Genomic DNA, 26764 nt, shown 5'->3' with positions numbered 1-26764 from the left:
TTTATCTGTGCGTGAAGAGTGAGCTGGGGATTGATGAAGATGCCCAGGGTTTTAACTTTGGGAACTGGGAGGGGAGGGGGGCCAAGGGAGAGGGGCCAAAAAGCAGGGGACCAGGGACTGCAGCCACCACCCGTCAAGACCAATTCGGTCTTGTCGGGGTTTAATTTAAGGTGGTTGCAGTTCATCCATCCTTGAATAAAAAGCATGACCCTTTGGAAGTTCAGGGCAGAGGTGGGGGAGCAGGAAAGGTTGAAGATAAGTTGGAGGTCGTCGGCGTAGTTGAACACCGAGACCTCCATCTGCTGTAAAAAAAAAATGAGGGGTGAGATGTATAAATTAAACAATAAAGGAGACAAGGAAGAACCCTGGGGAACACCACAGGTCACTCTCCGGGGTGGAGCAGCAAAGTTGGCTAGGTGGACGGCCTGCTCTCTGTCTGTTAGAAAAGATCGGAGCCAGGTCAGGGCCATGCCCTCGATGCCCGCCGCCTCGACACGGGTCAACAGAATACCATGGTCCACCGTGTCGAATGCGGCGGACAGATCTAACAGGACCAGGGCCTGGGGGCGGCCGGTGTCAATGCCTTCCCTTAGTTTGTCCATCACCGACACAACTACCTTCTCGGTAGAGTGCAGCGGGCGAAAGCCCGCCTGGCGGGGAGAGAGGCGGCCAGTCGATTCCACAAAGGAACTCAGAGTCCTGGTGACATGGGCCTCTGAGACCTTGGCCAGATAGGGGAGGAGGGAGATGGGACGGTAGTTAGCAGGCACGGAAGGATCAGTGCCTGCCTTTTTCAAGATCGGAATGATGACTGCCGATTTATGAGCGTGGGGGACAGTGCCAGTTGTGAGGGAATGATTAATTAAAGTGAGTGGGGGGGAGCAACAATTGGAGAAAAACTCTTTCAGGGCAAATGCAGGACCAATGTCCTGGGGGGAGCCCGATTTTACCTGGGCCAATATGGGGAGGAGAGTATCTCGTGTCAAAAGGGGGAACTGGGTAAGGGGTAAGACAGAGGAGGGGGATTGAACAGCAGGTGGTACCGGGAGTGATGAAGGGATGTTGGCCTTAATGAGGGCTACCTTCTCGATAAAGAAGGAATTAAGGGAGTTACAGAGGGTTTGGGATGGAGAGATTTTAGGAGTCGCCCTGTCAGAGGCAGCGAGCTCATGAACTGTGGCGAATATTTCTTTGGATTGGTTTTCTGCTGCCAGGATCCTGCCGGAAAAGTACTCAGCTTTAGCTTTTAGTATATCCCTTTTATATTCGTTGAGTACCGAGCAGTAGCTTGTTTTAAGAAAGGGGCAGTAGGAGCGCCGCCACGCTCGTTCGGCTCTGCGTGTCGCAAGTTTTTTAGCTCTAAGGGAAGGGGTAAACCATCTGTTGGCCGCATGGGCACGCTTGATGGCCACTCTCTTAAGGGGGAGAGTAGTGTTGCACGCGTTTGACAGCCAGGTGTTAATGGCTGTGAGCTGAGTGGAGAGGGGTAGGCCACCGAGCTCGGGGCTGGACGTTGAGAGGAAGGAGCAGATCGCGGGGAGGTCAGCCTTATCCCACTTTCTGGCCCAGACAGACTTCAGGTAGTTGGGCTGCAGGGTGCGATGCGAGGACTTCTCCCTAGAAGAGGGTTCATAGCATACATTACTCAGAACTATTTGCTAGTTCTTTTGCAGTCAAGCTTTTGGTGTAAATCAGAATAAACAATGTAATTGAGGTCAGATGGGCCAGGCATATAAATGCTCCACAGATCTGGAGAATCTCAGACTGTTAGCATTTCTTCCCAGGAACCGTATTATATTTCAGGAGTATCTTCTGGGTTTGTTCACACAGTAGTGGACTTGGGGTCCAGATTAATTCGAGGCAGGAGCAAATGTGCTCTGGATATGAGGGTGCCTTGTCCAATATATCAACTCTGGGGTCCATAAAAAATGGATTTTATGCAACTCACCTCAATTGCAGGCATTTGTGGTTTACCAGTTGGAGGTCAGATTTGGAAGTAAAAGCAGTTGATGTTTTCTTTAAACATAAGGATCTCTTCACAGTTACACTTCCCTCATCCCCACCTTAGTGATGCTCAGGACATAAAGAGGTGAGGTAACTTTTGTTATAATAGCTCTATTTTTTCTAGCTTCTATATGGTACCAACAACTATTAGACATTTTGGTAGGTTTTACAGAGTTAGTACCAACATTACCTTATCTACTTCAGAGTAGGAGGGGAGCACAACATGACCTGGTATTGTATTGTCACCATCAGTTGGTGGAATTGTGGATTGCGGATTGCGGAGGGCCTAAGGATGTCCCCGACCATTTTGCAGGAGAAATTTTCAGTCGCCAGTCATTCCTGGGCTCATTCAAGACAAGCTAATTACTCATATGCAGATCAGTCTGGGTTGGCTGGTATGGGAAAGCATATTGGGTTGTTAATGCTTAGAGGACAGCTAGGTCCGGTTTAGTTCTGTGTATGTGTGGCATGTTGGCGTATAGCAGTCCAGCAGAGCAAAGGTGTCTGGATTGTTAGTGGAAGTAGATGTGACTGTTCGGGTAGGTGGGGACTGAGCTGTGGAGTGCCTGGAATGTGTGTGTGAGGATTTTGAATTGAGGGCATTTGTGTACTGGACACCGGTGTAGTACTTTGTGGTGTGATGCAAGTTTTGTGTAGGAGATTGAGTCTGGCTGCCAAGTTCTGGATGGTTTGTGGCCTTCTATTGAGTTGCTTGGTGATTCTGGCGTAGAGTGCGTTCCCATAGTCCAACTTGCTGGTGACTAGGGTGTGAGTTCCTTTTTTGTCTTGCTTGGGAGCCATTTGAAGATCTTCCTCAGCATATTCAGGGGGTGAAAGCAGGATGCAATGATGGCGTTGACTTGTGCAGACATGTCCAGTTTGCTGTCCATTATTCTGAAGTTCCTGGCCTGGGTTCTGGGTGTGGGTCTGAGTTCGGACAGCCACCAGTTGGAGTACCAAGATAAAGTGTTCTTGCCAATGATCAGTACCTCTGACTTGTCGGTGTTGAGCTTGAGACAGGTGGCTTTAATCCAGTTATCGACTTCGGTTACGCAGGTGGTGAACGTTTTACTTGTTTTTGGGATCCTGTCTGAGAGGGAGAATATGAGTTGTGTGTCGTCTGCATGGGAGAGTAGTTTGTATTTGATTAATTAAAACCATTACAATATATACATTTAAAATTAATAGGTAAGATATTGAGAGAAAAAAGGAGATATTTTTAAAAGAAGGCTTCTAAAAGTCATAAAAGTCTCAAAGTATATCAAAGGCTTAGTCGGCATGTATCATTTCTTTTTTTTTTTTGCGTTGGCAGCGCTGGAGCGTGTTCAAAAGAGGGTGATGTGGCTTGGCTTGAAGTTTTTGGTTGTTGGTGAAAAAAAAACATTTATGCTATTTATGCAGTTGAAAGGAGCACAGCACTTCCCTGCTTAGCTTCGACAAGTGTCAGGAATTTCACTAGTTTCCCATTTATCTGCGGGTCCTTGGAGTTGAAGCATGCGATCACAGTCTCTGTGTACGAATACCTTGTCCATTTAAATGCGGTTTGAGTAAGCGTATCCCTTCCTCCTTTAAGTTGGGTCAGGAGCAGATTAAATGTGCCATGTCCTCAATACCGTTCCCACATAGTCTTTTTTAAAAAAAAACATATTTTGTTGATTTTGTGCAAAAATCATACATACACTGCAGAGTTACGTAGCAATGATTATTTTGTACAGTTCCTGACCCTTGGTATAACATCCATTATGCAACAGTTCATCAAAACAAACCCATAAATTCACACATAGGTCAAAATTAATCGCACATCAGTGCGCAGATACATAGGGCGTATAAAAGAGGTTGTCAGAACATATTGCACGTCACACAATTAAATTACTCTGCATCAATCGTATCCAAAGTACCTCAACTACTGTTGCAATTATACCATCATTATCTGTGATTATTCATAACAACAACTCCCCCTCCTCCCCTCCCCTTTGCAGCTCGACCCTACCTGGCTAGTATCATATTCGCATGTGTGATCCTTCCCCGTGTGCATATTACCACTGTATTTCCCTCACTTCCCGTTACATTTTCAGAGACAAGAGAGTAGCTTTGACATAAGCTCTTACAGTCGCACCTGGCTTCTGAAGGGGATGGGGAGGGGGTAGTCATCTCCCGCTCTCAATATGACAGTATATCTATTGCTGCGTACTCCTCTCTCAACATATTCCAAGCCACAGATATCAGCGTCCTACGCAGGCCCCTATATTCTTCCCTTTGCAATTCTGCTCCCTCCGCCCTCCCCCACCTAATCACCTCTGCATGCCACTCCTGCAGTGACGGTACCCTAGAGGCCTTCCATATTGTTTAAATGTTCCTTTTTGCCAATAATAGTGCAAGGTTAGCAAATCTATGAGATGGGTTGCCTGTCTTCCCACGTTGTCCCAAGCCCAGTATGCAATACTCCATAGTGTCATTGTTGCGTACTGGAACAGCCGTCAGTATCTGACATACCGTCGTCCAATAGTGTCTCAGTCTTGGACAGTCCCATACCATGTGTAACAAACCCGACTCGATGCGTGACAACGAGGACAAGTGTCCTCCACATTAGGAAACATAATGTTAAGCCTGCGTGGGGTGAAGTAAGCTCTGTCTAATAGCATCAATTGGATCCATTTGAATTTAGGGTTGCGAGACATCTTGCTGGGATAGCCAGTTATAATATTCCATTCCTTATCTATAAAACCCCGACACATCTTTCCCATTTGGCCCGTAGCGCCTGTAACGAGGCCTCCGCACATGTGCGGATCCCTTGTGTCAGCCACCTAGTCAAGTGTGCTCCGTGTCCCATTAGGTATTGCATTGTGATGAGGTCGTTCGTAACGGGTTCGGCTTCCCCCTGGGTCCATGTGTCTCTAATGTATCTCGAGATACCGGCATGTAGAAGAAACAAGGCCTCCGAAGTTCCATGTTCACGTACAAAGGCCTCATGTGACATCAGCACCCCCTCCGAGAAGAACGCTCCTACCGTAGTTATCCCTGCATCGGACCATGTGCCCAACGAGCGAAACCACCCCTGTCTGTAAAGGGATTCCCAGCAGCGGAATAGTGAGAGCATACAGTGGTATTCACTTGGTATATCGCAATGCGCATCGCCAGTATAGCAGTGCTATCCGTAGTAAGTGCCGTAGATGTTGGTGGGAACTTGGCTTTTGGTAGGAGTCTGTGGATATCACCCAGTTCCCTGTCTCGGGGCAACATTCCCACTTCCTGCAGGTTACGCCCCACCAGCCAATACGCCAGCCATTGCAGATTACCGTTCGAAACATAGTCAACATGATCTGGCAAGTTGCCCCCTCTGCCGTGGTGGGAGGTGTGGAGTAGCTGGCAGCATTCATAGCCTGTATTTAAAAAATATATACTTTGTGTTTCTGGAGTATCCCAGGTTGAAATATGGCTGTGTGCCAAGTGACATGTAGCCACTTATTGTCATCCAGGTATGACTCCTTCGGGCAAAGGCAGCTTTGTCTTCTATAAGCGAGAGTTTCTTTATTACTTTTTTTTACTACTTGCTTGAAGGCTATGTGGGTGATTTGAATTTCCCATAGGTCTGCTAGCCCAGTAGTCGCCAGGGAGTCCTCTAAGAATTATCTGGCCTGCGACTTGGATGTATTACGAAGTTCATGCCAAAGCTGGTGGTTCAATATATTCAGGGGAGAGTTCCAAATTTTGTGCCAGCATGGCATTACTGGCCATTACAACTTGCTGTTACCTTAGAGGATACCAGCTGATTTTACTGAGACCGCCCACTGATTGATGAATATATATTGAGGTTAGCGACTGAAAGCCAACCTATTGTGCTGAACTGATGTAGCAGTCCACGCCCTGATGAAGTCTTTGGCTATCACCATTAGACGAAACACATGTTGGCAAGAACTGTGGCTGTTGGTAGTATAATTGAAGAACTGAAGTATGTTGTGAGATAAAAAAAGTCTTCCCAAAATACAAGTTACAGAATAAAGATCAAGGACGAACACTTGAAAAAACACTACAGCATGAACTTATGCTTTGGATTTTATATAATTTGCTCAGGAAATTGAACTTGTGTCTAAATTATAAGTGTGTGTAGGCTTACATACACTAAATGACAACGTGGGGTGGTCGTTGTTCCAATTTCTTTTGATGCAGTCCTAAAGGAATTTATTTTTCTGATTACGTAGTCACATACCCTGCGCACTCTATACCCCACTGCCCTTCTGTAACGTTTATGGTATGTAAGAGCCTTGCTTGCCAGAAATTGTTTAGTTAAGCCAAACTCTAACAGGATCTGCGAAGGTGAGGCATACTTTGGAATGTTAAGCATGACTCTGTATGCCCTGCTCATGGTGGTATCCAGAATTTATGAATCCCTCCCCCTCAACGGCAATGGTGGGTAGAATTTTGGCTTGTGCTACCCGGAGGAGGGGAGAAAGGATAGAGCACGTGAGTTTTGTTTTTAACTGCCTTAATGTTGTTGCTATTGCCATCCCCTTCTTTCTGATTGTCTCGAATTGGTTGACAAATGGACAACCCTCGTCGATAAGTACTCCTAAATATTTGTAGGCGGGGGTGTTCGCAATTGATGCTTTTTCCAGGTACCAATTATGGGACCGTCCTTTGCTAATTTTAATTGTCAAGGTTTTTGTTTTGTTGAGGTTCACTTCTAGGTGGTTTTCTACAGCGTACACGTGCATTTTGTTGAGTAAGCGTTGCATGCCCACTTGGGTATGGCATACCAGGAACACATCATCGGCATATGAGATGCTGGAGATGGCTTTGCCGCCGAGCGGAATGTGCATTGCAGGCACTTAAGATTGATGTCATATCTGCCATGTACAGGTTAAACAGTGTTGGTGCAAGCAAACAACCCTGTTTGAGCCCCTTAGTGGTTGGTATGCACCTCAAAAGGTGTGTGCCGTTGCCTAGTTTTACCTGTACCCAATTGTTTGTGTGGAGATGTATTAGAAGGTTCAAGTGAGATGACGGGATTCCCCAAAATCCCAGTTTCCTCCACAATCTTGCTCGATTGACCCTGTCAACGGCTGTCGATGATCAGTGACATGGTTAATATGTTGGTTGAAGTTCCTGTGCCTTTGCAGTACCCGGTTTGATATGAGGGAATTATTTCCTTCTCTTTCGCATAGTCCTGGAGTTCAGTCAGTAAAGTGCCGGCGAAGTATTTTGCCTCTGTCTAAGAATGCAATCAGACGATCATTTTTCGGGGAGGTTTTATTGCCGGATTTGTAGATCGGAGAAATTATAGAGCCCTTCCATGAAGCCGGTAGGTGCTTGGACTGTCTGACACTACGAAAGAGAGGGGCCAGTATGTCTGACCAGTACTCAGGACCTTGTTTAAAAAGGCGTGGTGGAATTCCATTATGCCCCGGTGCCCCTTCTCTCCTTCCTTTTGAAATGTGCTTCTTAATAGTTGTTGTACAGGTTCCTTTGGCCGCTTCCTCTGGATTCCTTTCCATTTGGGTGGGGTGAGTCAGTTGGGAGTGCAGATTTGTATTTGATCCAGGCATAAGCTGGTTAAAGTGAGATTCTGGAAAGATTGTCCATGAGGCCTCTGTGATGTGTGATGTTAGTCCTCTATGTGCTCGGTGCCAACTTTTATTGACTGGAGCCCAGAAACACGTGATGTTGTTTGCTTGGGAGTCGTAGTAGAGTTTTGCCCAAAATGCGGTTTCATTGGACCTGCTGATGTTCCACTTACGTTTTTTAATTATGCTTTTCTGTTGACGTAGTAGTAGGTTTAGGTTTTTATCTCTGAAGTGATGCCTTATTGATCTGAGAAGTTTGTTTACAGTTTTTTTTGTAGTTTCAGTTCGATCCGCTGTGAGCTCGGAGCTCTTCTCCCGTCCATAGGATCACTGGGTGAGGTATATCTGGCAGTAGATGAGAAGGAGCTTGAGAGTTTGGCTATGAAAATTTCCCATGATCTAACTGGATTGTTGGTAGAATTAGTGTGGCCTTGTAAAAGTATTGTTGCAGCATGAAGAACCTCCCTGGAGTTTACTAGTGGAGATTTAAGTTAAGTTTTTAAGTTTATTGCGTGGCATGCATGTCTCCCGGCTAAGTTGGTTGTGAGTTTATGCGGAATTGTTTGGAATGAAACTTCCTGGGGTCGAAGTCCCCTTTGTTGCCTAAGCAGAATCCTGTTATGTGCTGAAAGAGCGGAAGAGAGACTAGAGTATAGTCTAAGATAGAGTTTGCAGTTTCCGAATAAAATGAGGCGGCCGGGAGGGTGGGGGGACATGCATCCTGGGACCGGTTTCCGGCCAACAGCCCTCCTCAGCCAGGCTAGCTTGAATCCAGTGGCTAAGTTGGCAGGGTATGCCCAGACATGGGTCCCTTACTCACTTTGCCACTGGATTCAAGCTAGACTGGCTGATGACGGCTGATTAACCAGAAACCGGTCCCAGGATGCTTGTTTCCAGTCCAGGGAAGACATGGCTTGGCAGTTCGGGCTGGACTGTTCGCAGGAGGCACAGGGTCAGGCTGATTTGCATATGGCCATGTCTGAACTGGGGTGGCGGAGTGAGCTAAAGAATGATGATGGATTAAACCCAGCTTGCAATGTTCAACACTCCGTCCATCATCCCCTTTGGTTTTGCTTTGTTCGCCCTAAGTTGGCAGGATATGCGCAGACGTGGATCCCTTGCTCACTTTGCCACTGGATTCAAGCTAGCCTCGTTGATGAAGGGTGTTACTCAGAAACCAGTCCCAGGATGCTTGTTTCTGGTTCAAGAAAGACCTGGCTTGGCAGCTCGGGCTGGACTGTTCCCATGAGGCACAGGGCCAAGAATGATTTGCATATAGCTGGGTCTGAACTGAGGTGACGAAGTGAGCTAAATAATGATGATGGATTCAACCCAGATCTGTGACTGGGGGCGAGTGTCTGAAAAGTTTCAGCGCTCCGTCCATCATCTTTTTGTGTTTGCTTTGTTCGTCCTAAGTTGGCAGGGTATGCCCAGACATGGGTCCCTTGCTCACTTTGCCACTGGATTCAAGCTGGCCTGGCTTATGAAGGTGTTACCAAGAAACCGGTCCCAGGATGCTTGTTTCCATTTCAGGGAAGAATTGGCTTGGCAGTTGGGGCTGGACTGTTCCCATGAGGCACAGGGCCAAGAATGATTTGCATATAGCTGGGCCTGACCTGAGGTGGCGAAGTGAGCTAAATAATGATGATGATGGATTCAACCAAGATCTGTGACTGGGGGAGAGTATCTGAAAAGTGTTGGCGCTCCGTCCATCATCTCCTTGTGTTTGCTTAGTTTTGATTGAATCCACTTGCTTCTCCAATGGTTGTGGAGCAGTCGCAAGTTGCTCAGAAGATGGTATTTCGCTGGGTTGTTGGGCACCCGGTTGAGTATTTGATTGGGTAGGGAAAAGAGGCTCCTGGAGGCCTTGCATTTCACTGTTTGATGAGAATATGGAAGAATTTGCGTCCTTGAGGAAGTAAAATTTGGAATAGATTTGTGGTTGGAGAAGGTGTGGAGTAGGCCTCCCCCAGGGGGCAGGTGGGGGGGGGACCTACTGTCGAGGTTCCCTGGTGGCTTACGCGAGGCGCCCTGCAGTGCTGAGCCTGGAGGGGTTACATCTACCAGGTCTTTGGAAGAGGTCGCCTGGTCAAGCTTAGTTGCCCTGGTCTTTCTTTTGCGTTTGGGTCCCTGCAAAGGGGATAGGGGTTGGTCTGTGTTCCGTCCTGGCCTCATAGCAGTAACGACCCTTTGTCCTCCTGTGAGCTGTAGGCGCTGCTAGTAAGGTACAGTGTCAAGGTGTTAGAAGTTAGATGGTCCTGTATGCACTGATGTGAACCAAACAGTTGGGGACTTCATCATGGTGTCCTTACGGTGACTGTCTGCCAGGGTGATAGAATCTTAATAGCGTAATAGGCATAATGGGTCTCATCAGCCTGTATGCCAGAGCCAGGAACGGGGCAAGGAGGAGAGGGAGGTGGGAAGCAGAATTGTAAAGTGTGGGAACTGGGTCAGAGACAGCTGTCCCCAAGGGGCTGCCAGAGACCTAGTCATCGCTCCTTTCCCACTCACTGGACTTCCCGGACCCCCGCTATCTGCTGCTGTTGCTGCCGCCTGCCTCCGTGAATGTGCGGTGCCCCTCGGGGAGAATTCAAGGAGGAATCACAGGACTCTGCCCCCGCGATGATGCTGGTCCTGCTGCTGCTGCACCCAATACAGGTGATTCCGTGCCTGAAGGATGTGTGGGGTGAAGCGGGTCTGTGGAAGGGACGTCTGGAGGAATCTTCAGGAGGAAAGGACACACAGCGGGGGAAGCTTGAGGAAGCTTGGATAAGCCCCTGTCCAGGGCGTAAGCAGGGCACACTATAGGAGCCCACAAGCCGTGCCGGGTACTAGTTGGGCCATCTCCGTGGGACTCTTAAGGTCCTTACTTAGCAACAGCGGAGGACAGCTGCCACGCCCACACCGAGGTGACCCCATTCATCTTGTTGTGCTTTTGAGGCTGCGGTGCCACCTTGGGTGGGCAAGGCTTGTGGTGATCAGAGGGCAGGGCTGGACCCCTTCGGGGGCTGTAGGTGTAAGTTAAATATGTGGGGCTGTGGGTCACTGCACAGCACAGCGGCACAGTACTCGATTATGCCGCCTACGCTGCTGAAACTGGCAACCCGCCAAGCCCTCAAGTCACCGGCACAGGCCGTACACCTAACGTAAGCCTGCCCTTTGCTAGTGGAGTATGGGAAGCCTGGTCGTGAAAATGCTGGTTGGTAGTTGGTAGGCGGTGGTGCTCTCAGATCCCGGATGTCAGCTCGTGCCCGTGGCTGCGGGAAAGCTGTGATAGCAGCTCTCTAGGATTCCGGTTTCAACTACGCCAGCAGCTTCCGCTTTCCGCTTCCCAGTCAGGCCAAAGCGTCAGTGTTGGACAGGCCCCATGAAGGGCTCGCTCCCTCCCCGCATGACAGGGCCCTGGTACCGGCCTTCCAGGTACTACCCGCAGAAGCAACCCCCAACCCGTCCCCCATGGGACGTCTGCTCCTGGGAATCCCTGTGTCCCTGGCCTGGGCCACCGTCAGCACCCTTGCCCGGGCCGGCCGCCATCTTAGACACTGCGCCATGAGGCCGCGTGGCCTCAGCTCGACCCCAACCCCGGGCCTGGCCAGGTCCCGACATCCCGGCACCACCCTCCACCCAGGAGGTGAACGGACCACTTGGCAGGTCAATGGGAGTAAGAGGTGTCGATGGCTCTCTCCCGCCAGGTGCCGATCACCCCCAGCCTCCCCGGGCGCTGGCTCCACCCCCCTGCTGGGTGTCTGGACTCCCTCATCCCGGACCTCCCGACCTCCAAGAGCGAGGGTCCGGACATCAAAGAGTGCCAGACCTATAACTGAGGCAGCCCCCGAACAGGAAGGCAGTTGTATCCTGGAGTCGAGAGACACCGCGACGAACTCATCCTTGACGGACTGCTGGCGCTGCCGCAGCCCTGCCTTGTGAACTATTGTCCTGCCTGCTGGCGCTGCCGCGGCCTTCTGCAACCCTCATCCTCGTTGGGACCTGCTGGCGCTGCCGCGGCCCGTTGTCACCTTCATCCTCGTGGGACCTGCTGGCGCTGCCGCGGCCCGTTGCAACCTTCATCCTCGTGGGACCTGCTGGCGCTGCCGCGGCCCGTTGTAACCTTCATCCTCGTTGGGACCTGCTGGCGCTGCCGCGGCCCGTTGCCACCTACGACCTCTTCGGGACCTGCTGGCGCTGCCGCGGTCTGACCCGTCCGAACACCGAGCTCGAGGATTGTGAGCTATCACCGTTCCACCGCCGTACCTACGGGTACCAAGACTGTCCCGCTACCCCCTTCCCTAATAGAGACTAGAATTGAGAGGATCATCGTGTCCTGATCTCATTGTATCGTACTACCTTACTTCAAGAGCTGCCTATAAAAGGTGTTAATCTGATCTTCGTGTGGTGTCCATCTGTGGGGGGGAAGTTACTTGTCTGTACGATCGCTGGGGACGGCCCTCACCGGAGGCCTCTCCCCTTGTGCTCGGCTGACCCTCCAGGTCCCCGTCTAACATTGGTGGCCAGCGGCGCGATCCGAACCAACGCGTACCGTACAGATAGTAACTCACCCTACGACTAAACCACAATGACGACCAAAGAGAGCGGATCGGAAGAGAAGTTCCAGATGGAAAAGCTGGAGGAATACAGCCACCGAGAGCTAAAACAATTTTGCATGGACTTAGGCATTGCTACCACCGGGCTAAGCACAAAAGAAGACTTCAAAAACGCCCTAGAGGCCTGGACAGAGACGAATACCGCCACACCCCGGGACCTCGAAGCCCCGGAGGTCAACACCACCCTGACGGAAGAACGGAGAACAGGTCCCTCCCGAGAAGAGATCCAGGAGCGGGAAAAAAATAGACTACACGAGCTGGACTTGGCACGGCTCAAATTAGACGGAGAATTGAAGCTGGCGGAACAGAAAATAAACTTAGAACACTTACGGCTCAGAGAAGAGCGAGAGGAAAAACAGAGACAGAGGGATCTCGAAGAAAAAAGACTGGCATACGAACACGAGTGCAAACTAGCAGAGATAGAAATACGCAAACTGAACACAAACCTAGGGGTGCCCGAGCCACCGCGCTCCCCGGGTACTACCGAACAGAAGGTCCACATCCCCAAGGATGTGGTCCGAGAATACCACCGGAACGACGACATACAGCAGTGGTTCAAGGCCTACGAGATCGCCATGACGGCCCACCGGATAGCTCGAAGTGACTGGGGAGCTGGGCTATGGGGAAGATTCGTCAATGAAGGCCGTGATGCCCTGCTGCAGCTTCCGGACCATCAAATGACGTCCTATGACCACATGAAGGCCGCCCTCCTCAGCCGATATGGGCTTACGCCCGAAATGTACCGCCAGAGGTTCCGCAACTGCACCCGGATCCCAGGTACAACTTGGTTGGAGTACGTAAACTATTTCAGCCGAGCCTTCGAGGGGTGGATCAAGGGTAACAACGTAACCACCTACGAACAACTCTTCAATCTCATTGTGTGGGAGCACCTCTCCAACAACTGTTTCGTCGAGCTCAGGCAGCACCTCCTCGACAGTAAATTGACTGAACCACGGCAGCTCGCCACCGAGGCGGACCGGTGGGAGAGCACCCGAGTGGCCCGGAGTGGGCCGAATGAGCAGAACAGATCCAACCAAGGTCATCATCGTCCCCGAGGAGGAGGAGGAGGACCGGGCCGGGGCAGAGACGCTGTCCCGGTCACTCCCGCTAACACCACCCCGCCCCCAGCCGGCCGGGGAAACCCCCCGATGCGCCCGGGGTTCCGAGCCAACGTTACGTGTCACCGATGCCAGCGAGTCGGCCACTACGCCAGTGACCCGACCTGCCCAAAGAACCAGACCCCCGGGCCCCGCCAGGTGGCGGCCGCCGTCCTAGGAGAAGAACAAGTCTCCGAAGACACTGAAGCATACGAGTCGGAGCAGTTCGAGTGGGAACCTGCCGCCATGACCCTGGCCTGCCTAGGGGGAAGAGACATGGTCCCGCGGACTCCCCTGCCAGCCAACACTCGGAAGTACAGCCAATGGGTGAGCATAAATGGGCGCAAGGCCGAAGCCCTGCGTGACACCGGGGCCAGTGTGACGGCCGTCCGTTGTCACCTGGTGACCCCAGAACAAATCCTGCCAAACGTTCTTTGCCCCGTCCGATCGGCAGACAATTCGGAGAGCCTGTGTCGGATGGCCCGCGTCCCCTTCGAATGGGGAGGAGTGTCCGGCATGCTAAAAGTAACTGTCCGCGACGATGCCCCCGTGGACTGCCTCCTGGGGAACGATCTCGAGAGCTCCCCGTGGGCAGCGGTTGATAGAAGAGAGCATCTGGGGATGTTGGGTCTCCCGGACTGGGCGTGCGTGACCACCCGGTCCATGGCCACCCGCACCATCCCTAGACCGGAAGAACCCGAATGGTCAGCACCTCCTCCCCCGATCGCTCCCGAAGACGACTCCATCCATACCGACCACCCGGAACCAACCCCAGAGGGGTCCGCACAGCCCCCCGAACTTCCCGACCTGGCTCAGTGGCGTCAAAAAGGGGGGCCCACCCAAGAACAATTCCGGCAGGAGCAAAAGACCTGTCCCTCCCTCGAGGGACTGCGACAGCAAGCGCTCGCCCAGGGCCAAGGAGACACCACCGGGGCCCACTGGGTTTAATGGGACAATGATCTCTTGTACAGCGAGCAGAGAATCGCAGAGCTGGGGGCCGGTCGAGTGCTGGTGGTGCCCCTCCACTTCAGAGACTTCCTGTTGAACTTGGCCCATGATGTCCCCCTTGCTGGGCACCTGGGGCAAGACAAAACCTACCACCGCCTGGTGACTCACTTTTTTTGGCCCAAAATGAGAAATGACGTCTCCAACCACTGCCGGTCCTGCCCGACCTGCCAGGCCAGCGGGAAGAGCGGCCGCAAACTCAAGGCACCCCTACAACCATTCCCCGTGGTGACCACCCCGTTCGAAAGGGTGGGAATAGACATTGTGGGGCCCCTGGACCCCCGAACAGCACAAGGGCATCGCTTCATCCTGGTCCTGGTGGACTACGCCACCCGCTATCCTGAAGCGGTCCCCCTTCGTACTATAACAGCCCCAGTAGTGGGTCGAGCCTTAATGGGGATCTTTTCTCGAGTGGGCTTCCCCCGGGAAGTCGTCAGTGACAGGGGCACGAACTTTATTTCAAAGTATATGAAATCCCTCTGGCAGCAGTGCGGGGTCACTTACCGATTCACAACCCCCTATCACCCCCAGGGAAACGGACTGGTCGAGCGATTCAACCGCACTCTCAAGGGGATGATCATGGGGCTAGAAGAACCCCTACGCCGCCAGTGGGACGTGCTACTACCGTGCCTCCTCTTCGCCTACCGAGAGGTCCCCCAGAAGTCCCTCGGCTTCAGCCCCTTCGAACTCCTGTACGGACACCCCGTTTACGGGCCTCTCAGCCTAGTGAAGGAGGAATGGGAAATGGCCCCCCTAAAATCCCCTTCAGACGTCTACAAGTACCTCCTGACCCTCCGCAACCAGACCCGGAAATTCAGGGAAATCGCCAAAGCCAATCTGGAGGCCAGTCAAGAGGACATGAAAAAGTGGTACGATCAACATGCCTCCTCCATCGAGTTTGAACCGGGTCAGCAGGTATGGGTGATGTCCCCCATCGAACCGTGTGCCTTGCAGGACAAATGGACAGGGCCCTTCAAGGTGATCGAGCGCAAGAGTCCCGTCACCTATCTCATCGACCTGGAGTCCCCCCGGAACCCCCTCCGGGTTCTCCACGCCAACAGACTCAAGCCCCACTTCGTGCGCTCAGAGCTCAGCCTGCTGATGGCTACCGACAGTGGCGCAGAAGGAGACTCCGAGCCCCTCCCTGACCTACTGAGGACCCGTGAAAGAGATGGTTCGGTGGACGGGGTCCGACTCTCCGAGGCCCTGACCCCAGAGCAGCGTCAAGATTGTCGGGCCCTCCTGCTGCCGTTCGCAAACCTGTTCTCCCTCGCACCCGGAGTCACCTCCTGGTGCCTGCACGACGTGGACACTGGGGACAGTCCTCCTGTCCGACACCGGGCGTACCGAGTACCGGATCGGGTACGTACATGCATCCAAGAAGAAGTCTCCAAGATGCTCGCCCTCGGGGTCATCGAACCTTCGGACAGTCCCTGGGCCAGCCCGGTCGTCCTGGTCCCCAAGGCCGCGGCCCCGGGCACCACACCTGAGCTCCGATTCTGCATCGACTATCGGGGTCTGAACGCGGTCACCCGAACCGACGCTCACCCTATCCCCCGAGCAGATGAACTAGTCGACCGCATGGGGGCAGCCCGCTACCTAAGCATCTTCGACCTGACAGCGGGCTACTGGCAGATCGGCCTCACCCCCAGGGCCCAAGAACGTTCCGCTTTCTCCACCCCGGATGGGCACTACCATTTCAGAGTGATGCCATTCGGCATGAAGAACGCTCCAGCCACTTTTCAAAGACTGGTGAACCAGGTATTGGCGGGCCTCGAGGAATTCAGCGCCGCCTACCTGGACGACATCGCGGTATACAGCCGCCACTGGACAGACCACCTCCACCACCTCCGAGAGGTCCTGCAGGCCCTCCAACAGGCCGGCCTCACCATAAAGGCCAGCAAGTGCCAAATCGGCCAGGGGTCCGTGACCTACCTCGGACACCAAGTGGGGAGCGGTCTGGTGGCCCCCCTCCAACTCAAGGTAGCTGCCATTCAGTCCTGGCAACCCCCCGAAACACAGACCGAGGTCCGAGCCTTCCTGGGGCTCACCGGATACTACCGGCGGTTCGTGAAGGACTATGGCAGCATTGTGGGGCCCCTCACGGAACTCACGTCTAAGAACCACCCACAAAGAGTCAACTGGACTCCCGACTGTCAAGCGGCCTTCGAGAAGCTGAAGGCCGCCATGTGCACCGCTCCTGTGCTCCAGGCCCCCCGACTACAGCCGCGAGTTCATCGTTCAGACCGATGCCTCCGACCATGGTATTGGGGCCGTCCTCTCCCAACTGAACCCCGAAGGAGTCGACCAACCAGTGGCCTTCATCAGCAGACGCCTACTGCCCCGAGAACAGCGCTGGAGCACCATTGAGCGAGAGGCCTTCGCAGTAGTATGGGCCCTCAAGAAGCTCCGGCCTTACCTCTTCGGAACCCACTTTTTTTTTTTTTAAATATATTTTTATTGCAGAATCAGGAATAAAAACATCCAACAAACCAACCCATACACCAACGGCACCCATCATACAGTGCAATAATAATACAATACACAGCCGATTGGCCCACATCCCGGAGGCTGGCCGGCGCTTCAACGAGTCAGTTCACTGGAGGTACCTCGGTGCATGCCCTATTCGGGACACAGGGCAAGTGTAACACTTCGTTTCTGCTTTTATCCCAGAACAACCAACCCACTCTCCCCCCCCCTCAACTGCTGCTAATGCGGGTTCCACCATCTCCCTCCTGCTCTCGGGTGACAAATATCAGGAAGCTTTGACAAGCAAGTAGCCACACGGAATCCCTGGACATTACTGATCAGTGTCCTCGCCTTCGGTTATGTAGTCCCTTAATGCCTGCACCACCAGCTCCCAGGACCGCGCCAGTTCCAAGCTCTTCTCGTTGCCAGTTCTAGTCGCCTGGCGCATTCGTAACACACTCTCACAGCTCGACCACTTCACCAATTCATTCCTCCACCTCCGTACAGACGGCCCCTCTTTAGACTTCCAGTGCCAAGTGATTTCACGCTGTGCCAGTATCAGTCCCAACCCAATGAATTTGCTCGTGACCTTGGTCTTTTTGGTATGCGGGAACCAAAGAAGCAGGCATGCGGCCATGTCAAAGTCTACCTCCCGATCCGTAACAGCATTCAAGAGGTCCCCCACCTCAGACCAGTAGTCCCCCAATGACGGGCAACCCCACAGCATGTGGTCAAGATCCACCTCAGGTTCTAGACATCGCGGACACATGGCATCAAGCACCTGGAAGTGTCGCCGTAACCTCTCCGGGGTCAAATATGCCCTATGGAGCACAAAATAATGCACCTGTTGGAATCTCGCATTTCTCGTCCCTTTCCAGGTCCTGTGTAGGACCTGACCCCATACAGAGTCCGAGATCTGTCTACCGACGCTGGACTCCCAACGCGACTTCAGCTCAACAAACGGGGCCAGACCTTCATTCAACATCCTATTGTGGAGGCAGGTCACCGCCTTAACGGTGCCCGCTGCCATCACTACATATTGGCACACCGTCGTCACCTCCGGCTCAGCCAATCCACCCCCCCAATGCCTTTGCAGGGCCGCGACAACCGCCGCATGCAACAGGAAGGTACCACTCGGTAGGCCGAATTGCTCTTGTAAGGTTTGGAACGGGGCCAGCGTCCCGTCCACATAAAGGTCTTCTACCATCTGCAAACCCAGGTCCTCCCATTCTAACAATTGGGACCAATCCCCTCCATGCGGTAAGGCAGTGAGCATTCCCAGCGGAATCTCCGGTGCGTATGGCCGGCGCTTCCCAGCCCTCTTCAGGTGCCTGTTCCAACACAATCTGAGCGTCCATTCCTCCATCGTGAGGTCCCTACTGGCCAGTCTCTGTTGCATCACGATAGACGACAAGACATGCCTCTGAATGCTGACCCCCCGGCCATCTTCAGGCCCCCTGAACTCTCTGGCCACGTTCTGCGTCAGGACCTGGAGCTGCGCTGCCAGATAGTATAACTCATAGTCGGGGACGGCCATCCCTCCCTCACACTTGGGTCTCATCAGGGTGGTCAATGCCACCCGCCTGCGACCGTGGCCCCAGAGAAAGCCAGTCACCAACGTCTTCAGCTCCCGAAAAATACCCTGCGGGATCCACACCGGCAGCGTTCTAAAATAGTAGAGGAGCCTCGGGAGTGCCACCATTTTCAACAGCGCCACACGGCCCAGTACAGACAGCGGGAGAGAGGCCCAGAAGTCCATACTGCCTCTCAGCGCCCTAATACAGCGCCCCACATTCCCCTCAAGGAGGTCCGCCGCGTCGTGGTAGATGCGCACTCCTAAGTAAACAAAACAAGAGGGTTCCCACACTACCGGCCTCGTGAGCTGCGGGCAGAGCGTGGTCTTCCGCAACGGAAACACACATGTCTTAGTCCAGTTCACCCTGAGGCCTGAGAGCCTCCCGAACCTGCCCAACATGTCCACCGCGCCTTCAACTCTTCGGAACCCACTTCCGGGTACAAACAGATCATCGGCCCCTGCAATGGCTCATGCAAATGCGGGGGAGAACCCCAAACTATTGCGATGGTCCATCTCCCTGCAGGGGATGGACTTCACTGTAGAGCATCGCCCTGGTCAAGACCACGCCAACGCGGACGGCCTGTCCCGCTTTTTCCGCCTCGACGAGGAAAGTCCCCAAGAGGATGGGTGACTCTCCCCGCCTTCAGCTGGGGGGGACGCATGTTGGACAGGCCCCATGAAGGGCTCTCTCCCTCCCCGCATGACAGGGCCCTGGTACCGGCCTTCCAGGTACTACCCGCAGAAGCAACCCCCAACCCGTCCCCCATGGGACGTCTGCTCCTGGGAATCCCTGTGTCCCTGGCCTGGGCCACCGTCAGCACCCTTGCCCGGGCCGGCTGCCATCTTAGACACTGCGCCACGAGGCCGCGTGGCCTCAGCTCGACCCCAACCCCGGGCCTGGCCAGGTCCCGACATCCCGGCACCACCCTCCACCCAGGAGGTGAACGGACCACTTGGCAGGTCAATGGGAGTAAGAGGTGTCGATGGCTCTCTCCCGCCAGGTGCCGATCACCCCCAGCCTCCCCGGGCGCTGGCTCCACCCCCCTGCTGGGTGTCTGGACTCCCTCATCCCGGACCTCCCGACCTCCAAGAGCGAGGGTCCGGACATCAAAGAGTGCCAGACCTATAACTGAGGCAGCCCCCGAACAGGAAGGCAGTTGTATCCTGGAGTCGAGAGACACCGCGACTAACTCATCCTTGACGGACTGCTGGCGCTGCCGCAGCCCTGCCTTGTGAACTATTGTCCTGCCTGCTGGCGCTGCCGCGGCCTTCTGCAACCCTCATCCTCGTTGGGACCTGCTGGCGCTGCCGCGGCCCGTTGTCACCTTCATCCTCGTGGGACCTGCTGGCGCTGCCGCGGCCCGTTGCAACCTTCATCCTCGTGGGACCTGCTGGCGCTGCCGCGGCCCGTTGTAACCTTCATCCTCGTTGGGACCTGCTGGCGCTGCCGCGGCCCGTTGCCACCTACGACCTCTTCGGGACCTGCTGGCGCTGCCGCGGTCTGACCCGTCCGAACACCGAGCTCGAGGATTGTGAGCTATCACCGTTCCACCGCCGTACCTACGGGTACCAAGACTGTCCCGCTACCCCCTTCCCTAATAGAGACTAGAATTGAGAGGATCATCGTGTCCTGATCTCATTGTATCGTACTACCTTACTTCAAGAGCTGCCTATAAAAGGTGTTAATCTGATCTTCGTGTGGTGTCCATCTGTGGGGGGGAAGTTACTTGTCTGTACGATCGCTGGGGACGGCCCTCACCGGAGGCCTCTCCCCTTGTGCTCGGCCGACCCTCCAGGTCCCCGTCTAACAGTCAGTAATCAGTAAATTCAGCATAGGAGAGGATTCTGATGTCATGTGGCAGATGACATTGGCCAGCAGGATCATGTAGATGTTGAAAAGGGTGGGTCTGAGCGATAAACCTTGACGGACTCCACAGAGTACTACGAGGGGCTTCCGAAGAGTAAGGTGCCAGGCTGACAGCGTGTATTCAATCTGTTAAGAAGGGACAGGTCGAGCAGACAGCGAATCCTTGGATGCCAACCTCATGCATGTGCCTGATGAGGATGCTGTATCAAATGCTGCAGAGAGGTCCAGGAGAATGAGGGCTACCATGTCTCCACTGTCAAGGACCATGCAGATATCGTTTGTGAGTGCTGTTTCTGTACTGTGGTTGGACCTGAACCCAGTCTGCCTGGCATCAAGGAGCTGGTGGTTGCTGAGGTGGTCAGTGAGGAGTCCGTTGATTAGTTTCTCTAAGACCTTTGACAGTATGGTAGGAGGGAGATGGGTTTGTAGTTGCAAAGTGTATCTGTGTCAGCGGATGGTTTCTGGAGCATGGGCATGATGGTGGCATGTTTCCAGGTATCAGTTAATGTGACAGAGTTGATGGAGGAATTGAGGATGGGTGTTGGTGCTTCATTGATTGATAGAAGTCCTTTGGTGAAGGTGGGATTGGGGGAAAGGTCAGTTGGAACCCCCAAGTAGATAGTCTTTATGGTAGCAGAGATTTTGACAATGATAACAGCAGGCCACAAGGTTAGGTTTCCTGCATTGACTGTGACAGGATGTTCAGTTGTAATAACGGGGTTCGGTTGAGGGTCAAAGTTACTGTGTATTGAGGGGATTTTCTTACAGAAGAATTTGAAGAGCTGGTTGCAGAGGTCTTGTGAGTGAGTGATGTTGCTGGACGTGGCAGGAGTTGAGGTGATATCTTTGATGGTGATGATTTCCTGCCTACTGTTAGTGCTGACATAGATGTGATCCGCAAGAGCTGTGTGCATGGTGTTCTGTATCTCCTGGTGGTGACGTCTTAGGGCTGATTTGAATATGTCTTTATCTGTGGTATCTTGACCTGTTCTCCATTTGCTCTCCAGCTGCTTTCAGAATATTTCATAAGCCTGACTTTTTCCTTTGTGTACCAGCTAGCCTGTAGTTTGGCTGTTGCTTCTGGGTTGCACTTGAAGGGAGCAAAGATGTAGGCACCTGGGGAGATCCAGCTGTTGAGGTCTCTGATGCCTTACAGCAAGTGACTATTGAGGTTGGGTCGATGATCGGAGAGGGGGGAAGCCCATCACTCTTCAGAGATGCTTTTCCAGCTTCAGTGGGCAGTGTCTGTGGTGACCGGTCTGTGATGGTGAGGGATGAGTATACTGAAACTGACAAGTGCATGGTCTGTCCAGGTCATAGTTGCTGGCATGCCGACTGTGATGCTTCTTATTGAGGAGAAAATTGGGTCAAATAGGTGTCGGTGATTTTGGTAACACGGTGGCTGCTGCCAAGGTTTACATGGTTTTTGGAAGTGGCATAGAGTTTGGTTTGGTGCGGTCTTCTAGGTGAAATTTAAGGTCTTCAAGGAGGATGATGGTGCTGGACTTCATGATGAGGGGTGCGACGAAGTCAGCGATGTCGCAGACAAACTTGGAGCGGGGTCCAGGTGGTCTACATATGAGGGTTCCACCCAGGGAGATATTGGATGTGATCTTGAATATGAGGATTCCATGTAGCTGGTGGGGTTGTCCATGTACATGATGCAAGTGATGGGATCTTTGAATATGACGATAAATCCATCTCTGGGCTTGTGCTGATGGTCTTTCCTGAACAAATTTGTAGCCAGCAGGGATGGCGGTAGCAATGTATGGTGGTGAGGTGGGATTTACCCATGTTTCTGTGAGAAAGAGCAGGTCTGGAGCATGGTCGCGCAGTAGGTCCAATAGCTCTGTGGCATTTTTGGTGAGAGACCGGTGTTGAGGAGCATGCATGAGAGTGTGGCGTGTTGTGTTGCTTGGGTGCTTTTTGGTCTGTGTAAGTGAGAGCGAGTGGGGTGCTGTTGGGTCATGAGGGATAGGTGCAGGGTGTAGGAAAGCACATTAATACTTACAAGAGGCAAAAGTAAATGCTCCTTTCATGTTGTGTGGTGTGGTATGGTGAGGCATCGGTGCAGCGAGTGGCACCCAGGCTTAACAGCATGGAGGAGCACAACAGGGTATCGGTGTGCAGGGGGAGAACGAGCGTTCCTGGGGCTGGGTGCGGGTGCAGCCAAAGCTAAGTTGGGTGCAGATGGGCCTGTCTTTTGGTGAATCTTTGGCATGCAACCACTGTGCATCCGTACTGCAACTGCCACTAAATAGTCTAAGAAGGAGAGCAAGGTACAGTGGGTGTGAAACCAGTCATGTGACTTCCTGTGCAGACAGATGAAGGGAAATGAAGTCCTCTTGCTTGGCTTCTTCTTTGAAAGAGATATTTGTCAGGAAACCAATGATGTAATTTCCTGTACAGATGGATGATGAGAATTTCCACTCAACAAACAATGAACATTATAGGAATCTCAGCCAGTTTACTTCAAGCACAGTGAAATCAACTTTCCATAGCTCAGTGATAAAATTAGCACACATTACAATAGTCAACATCCACTCCTTTAATTGGCAGTGACTACATAACTATTATCAACCTGCCTACGTATTCAAATTCCCATACAAAGTTGTTGATATCTTATCATCAAATGCATCTTATCCCAAAAATTCTCCCCAACACTTCTGCTGATTGGTTTCCAATGTTGAAAGGGAGTGTATTTTGCTGTTGTTGCTTGCTCTGTTATAAGTGGCAGGCATACATTGAAGTCCTCAAGTTGTATGTATTTTCTACCTGCATACACTTGTATGGTCACCCCCTACTCACCTCACTGTAAACCCCACAATAATGTTCCAACCCAAGAAATACCACATGTCTATTATGCTTGTCCTCTGGACCCCCGCCCAAAAGTAACTGGTACTTTCCAAGGTCTCCTACTATCACCTCCCTATGCCTCTATGAGCTTTAAAGATAAATGTGCTGATTAATGAGAGGAAGCAGCAGGACTCACCCATCTCAGAAGTTACTCCTGGCAAGAGGTGAGAACACACTAGCACCAGGATACAGGATAACCTATCATCCATCGAAAACAGGAGCAATACACTATTGTGCACTTGCCATTGACAGGACCGCTATCCTTCGGCCAGCTTATTTTCCCCTCAAAAGCTCCACACACACATAGATCCTCCATCTAGTAAATTCATAATTGCAGACATGAGTCTGTCTACCAGAAATTAGCTTACCAAGAGGCCAAATAATAGGCCGCCATTGTGCTATAAAATAACCGCTGAGCTCTCTATGAAACATGCATGCTCATTAGAAAGGAGCCCCAGGATAATTAAACCGGTGCAGGTTGGTATGGAGGCATGCAACCCTGGGAGAGGTATATTTTAAGGTTGTGCAGAGCAAACCACAACTACCAGGATGACTCCCTGCTTTGACTAACCAAGTCAAGAATTTAAAACCCTTCCTCTTGAGTTATACAGATCTCTAACCCAGCTGCTTGGCATCTGAATCAATATAAACACTCCCAGCAATGCAATCAGCCCTGCACACCACACACAACGAGCTCACCAAAATCCTCACTAACACCTAGGGATGTACAGTCACATCCCATAAAGCATGAATGCCATAAGACAGCAAGCAGGCTGAATTAGCAGCAGACACATGTTAGTCGGAGGATCAAACAACCTTCACCATCTGTGATACACCCAGTAGAACAACCCTTGAAAAACCTCACTTTCACACGTTTAGTCTGCAGATCCAACATTCTTTAGAACACAACCGCAGGGGAAAAACCAACACCAAAAATACAACCATTCTAACAAAGCTGAACATCATCTGTTAATGGAAACCTCAGCGATGACCCTCCATGAGCAAACCCACTAATGCAGATATATGTGTTTGCATCAACCAGAAGTAAGGAGCCAAGTATTTGGCCAAGGTGCTGTACATGAAACCCATGGAGACTATGACAACCTAACATACTTAGGACAACAAAATGTATTACAGTTACCACACTGGTAGGGTACCAGTGCACGGAGAGCATAGAACCGGGCAGTATTCCTGTTACCCACAAATGATGTTGTATTCAACATTTGAACAATGTCTGCATGCCTCTTAGTACTACCAGACCTAAATGTAGGTTCTAATACAGTGTTTCACACTGTTCTCTATAGCATCCAGATGGGTACAAGTTTCCTTCAGGTTCACATGCATCCAAGTTAACCACTCAAAGCAACTTAAACAGGAGCGTTTCTTATCTGAGTCACACAGGGTATTATTTCGAGTTCTTACGGAAGCTGATCTGTTGTTGGTTTGAATATACCTCTAAATCCACAAATATAGGTCCCATCATAATTGCAAATCTTCATCCTAAAAAGGAAGGTTTTCCCTGTGTAGGGGCACCTGCTCTATCCTTCTCCTCCTTCATCCTCATAATCCATCCACTGCAGAGTGACTTCTTGGCCACTTTGGTCTATAACAGCACTTGGGTCCACACACAGCCCCAGTCTCCTGTGAATGACTGAATGTTACAATTAATTATGCTGAATGTAAAACTGAAGCCAGGGAGCGAGGTACTGGTTTCAAGGTGACCTAAGTAACAGAAGACAAGTAGTCGGCTGGCTGCTGGAGCCAAAAGATAAGAGAGGTAACCTTTATTTAAGGCAGTGTTACCTTACCAAATAAATATTTCCAGAGTTAAGGGCACTAGAAGTATTTTAAAAGGCATACTGTACCTTGGTCCAGCAGCAAATGGCACAAATGCATGAGAGTGTCGATCAGAGGAGTTCTCAGGAGAGAACCGAAAGGGGTCAAACACCTGAAAAACAATATAGAAAACCAAAGGTAAACGGTATGTGGGTCACTTTGAGAAAGGGGACAATTGCTACTCACATATGACGGTAGAGCATGAGATAACATAGCATAGGTAGCATAAGATAACATTAGGATATACATTAACTAAAATGTTCATTCTGGGAATCAATGACATGCCATATGATAAAATTTACTATTGTGTTTCAAATATCTTCTGAATATGCATTTTATATTATTGCATGATGATTAAAGCACAAAAACAGATTCTGCAAACTATGGATGTCTCCTTCTTGTCCTACACGTCTGTGTCTGCTTTTGCTCTCTGTGCTTTATGTTATCAGCTACCCTTCAGACAATGATAGAGAGGAGGTCCATGGATGTATTGGGAAGAAGAACTTGTGTGTTAGATAGAGACTGGATGAGTCGCCTACCGTCCCGTATAATAGGTTCCATCATACTGCATTCTACTATCCAAGGCAGCAAGAGGCAATTCAATAGCTCATGAGACATCACTGAGAAACTCTTGAAGGAATGTACTGAAAATACCACCAGGTGCCCCAGTAATCCATCTGGCAATCACTTCTGAGGGATTTAGAGTCACTATTTGTTTGTCAAAAATTCTTTGTAGAGAAGGCCACTCCGAAAAGTACTAAAGAGGACCATAAAGTCTATGGAATAATATGAGCTTATTCTCAATTATTCGTAGTAATGCACAGGCGAATAGGAGAGGACGTGTGGGTGTTCTTTGATATCAGTGTACCACTAAGACTACTACACTGAAGAAACACAAGGGGAACCCAGGTGGCATCCTCTAGTATCAGTGTACATTTAGAACTAAACCAGAATCCCTTTAGCGAGTTAGGGGGTACCTAGGATTACTCCAGAATCACTGTAGTGTGATAAGGGGGACCTAGGTGGGCTTCTCTGATATTAGTGCGCGTCTGGGACTACTCCAGAATCACTGTAAGGAGACAAGGGGTGCCTAGGTGCCCCCTTAGATACAAGTATACCTCTAAGACTACTCCAGAATCACTGTAGGTGAGTCATGGGGTAGCTAGGTGGCCGCCTCTGATATCAGTGTACATCCAACATTTCTCCAGAATTCCCAAAGCGAGTCAAGTAATAAAGACAGACAATGTGAGAGGGGTCAAATAAGCATGTTTCTCATTTCTCTTTCTTCAGGGCTCTGTGATAATACATTTAGCACACAGGGCATAGGTGCAGAGTTTGGGGCATCAGACTTTGGACGCAGCACTTTGAGGATGAATCATATAGCGCTTGGAACAAAAGAGCTGGGAGAGGAAATTTAAAGAGACAATTCACGTCTTGTGCATCTTTTTGCGAAGTGCACACTGCCATGCAAACTACCTAAAAATGCTTGATGGAAAATGATTTAGGAAAGGGATTTGGAAGTATGACATGCAAATTATATTTTGTGCATGGAACTCTGAGGGTGAAGGGAGGGGCATATGAGAGGCAAATTAGAATGTTTGGGGCATAGGGCTAGTAGAAAGGGACTTGGAAAAATGGAATGGTATGTGGGACGCAGGTAGATCATGCTTGGTTTTAACAGATTTCTTGACTGGGAGTGAATGGTTGAAAAGTTTCAGCACTCCATCCATCATCTTGTTGTGTTTGCTATGTTCGCCGTAAGTGGCCAAGGGTGTGCCCAGACGTGGGCCCTTTGCTTGCTGTGCCAATGGATTTAAGTTAGCCTGGCTGATGATGGGTGATTCCCGTTAACCGGTCCGGGGTATTTGTTTCTGGTCTAGGGAGGACCTGGC

The 26764-nt window shown here is 51.3% G+C and overlaps 1 protein-coding gene across 1 annotated transcript in view; it reads right to left on the bottom strand.

Moving 5' to 3' along the window:
* Positions 1-26764, bottom strand: part of LOC144799989 (cytochrome P450 4B1-like) — a 216099-nt gene that overhangs the window by 3300 nt on the left and 186035 nt on the right. Inside the window, exon 11 of the mRNA XM_078671646.1 lies at positions 24902-24984. Coding sequence (XP_078527772.1) covers positions 24902-24984 — 83 coding nt within the window. The remainder of the gene's footprint in view (positions 1-24901; positions 24985-26764) is intronic.

The sequence above is a fragment of the Lissotriton helveticus genome, chromosome 1_2, assembly GCF_964261635.1.
Source record: "Lissotriton helveticus chromosome 1_2, aLisHel1.1, whole genome shotgun sequence".
NCBI lineage: Eukaryota > Metazoa > Chordata > Amphibia > Caudata > Salamandridae > Lissotriton > Lissotriton helveticus.
Note: the sequence above shows the minus strand (reverse complement) of the source record. Positions and strands in the feature narration are given on the sequence as shown.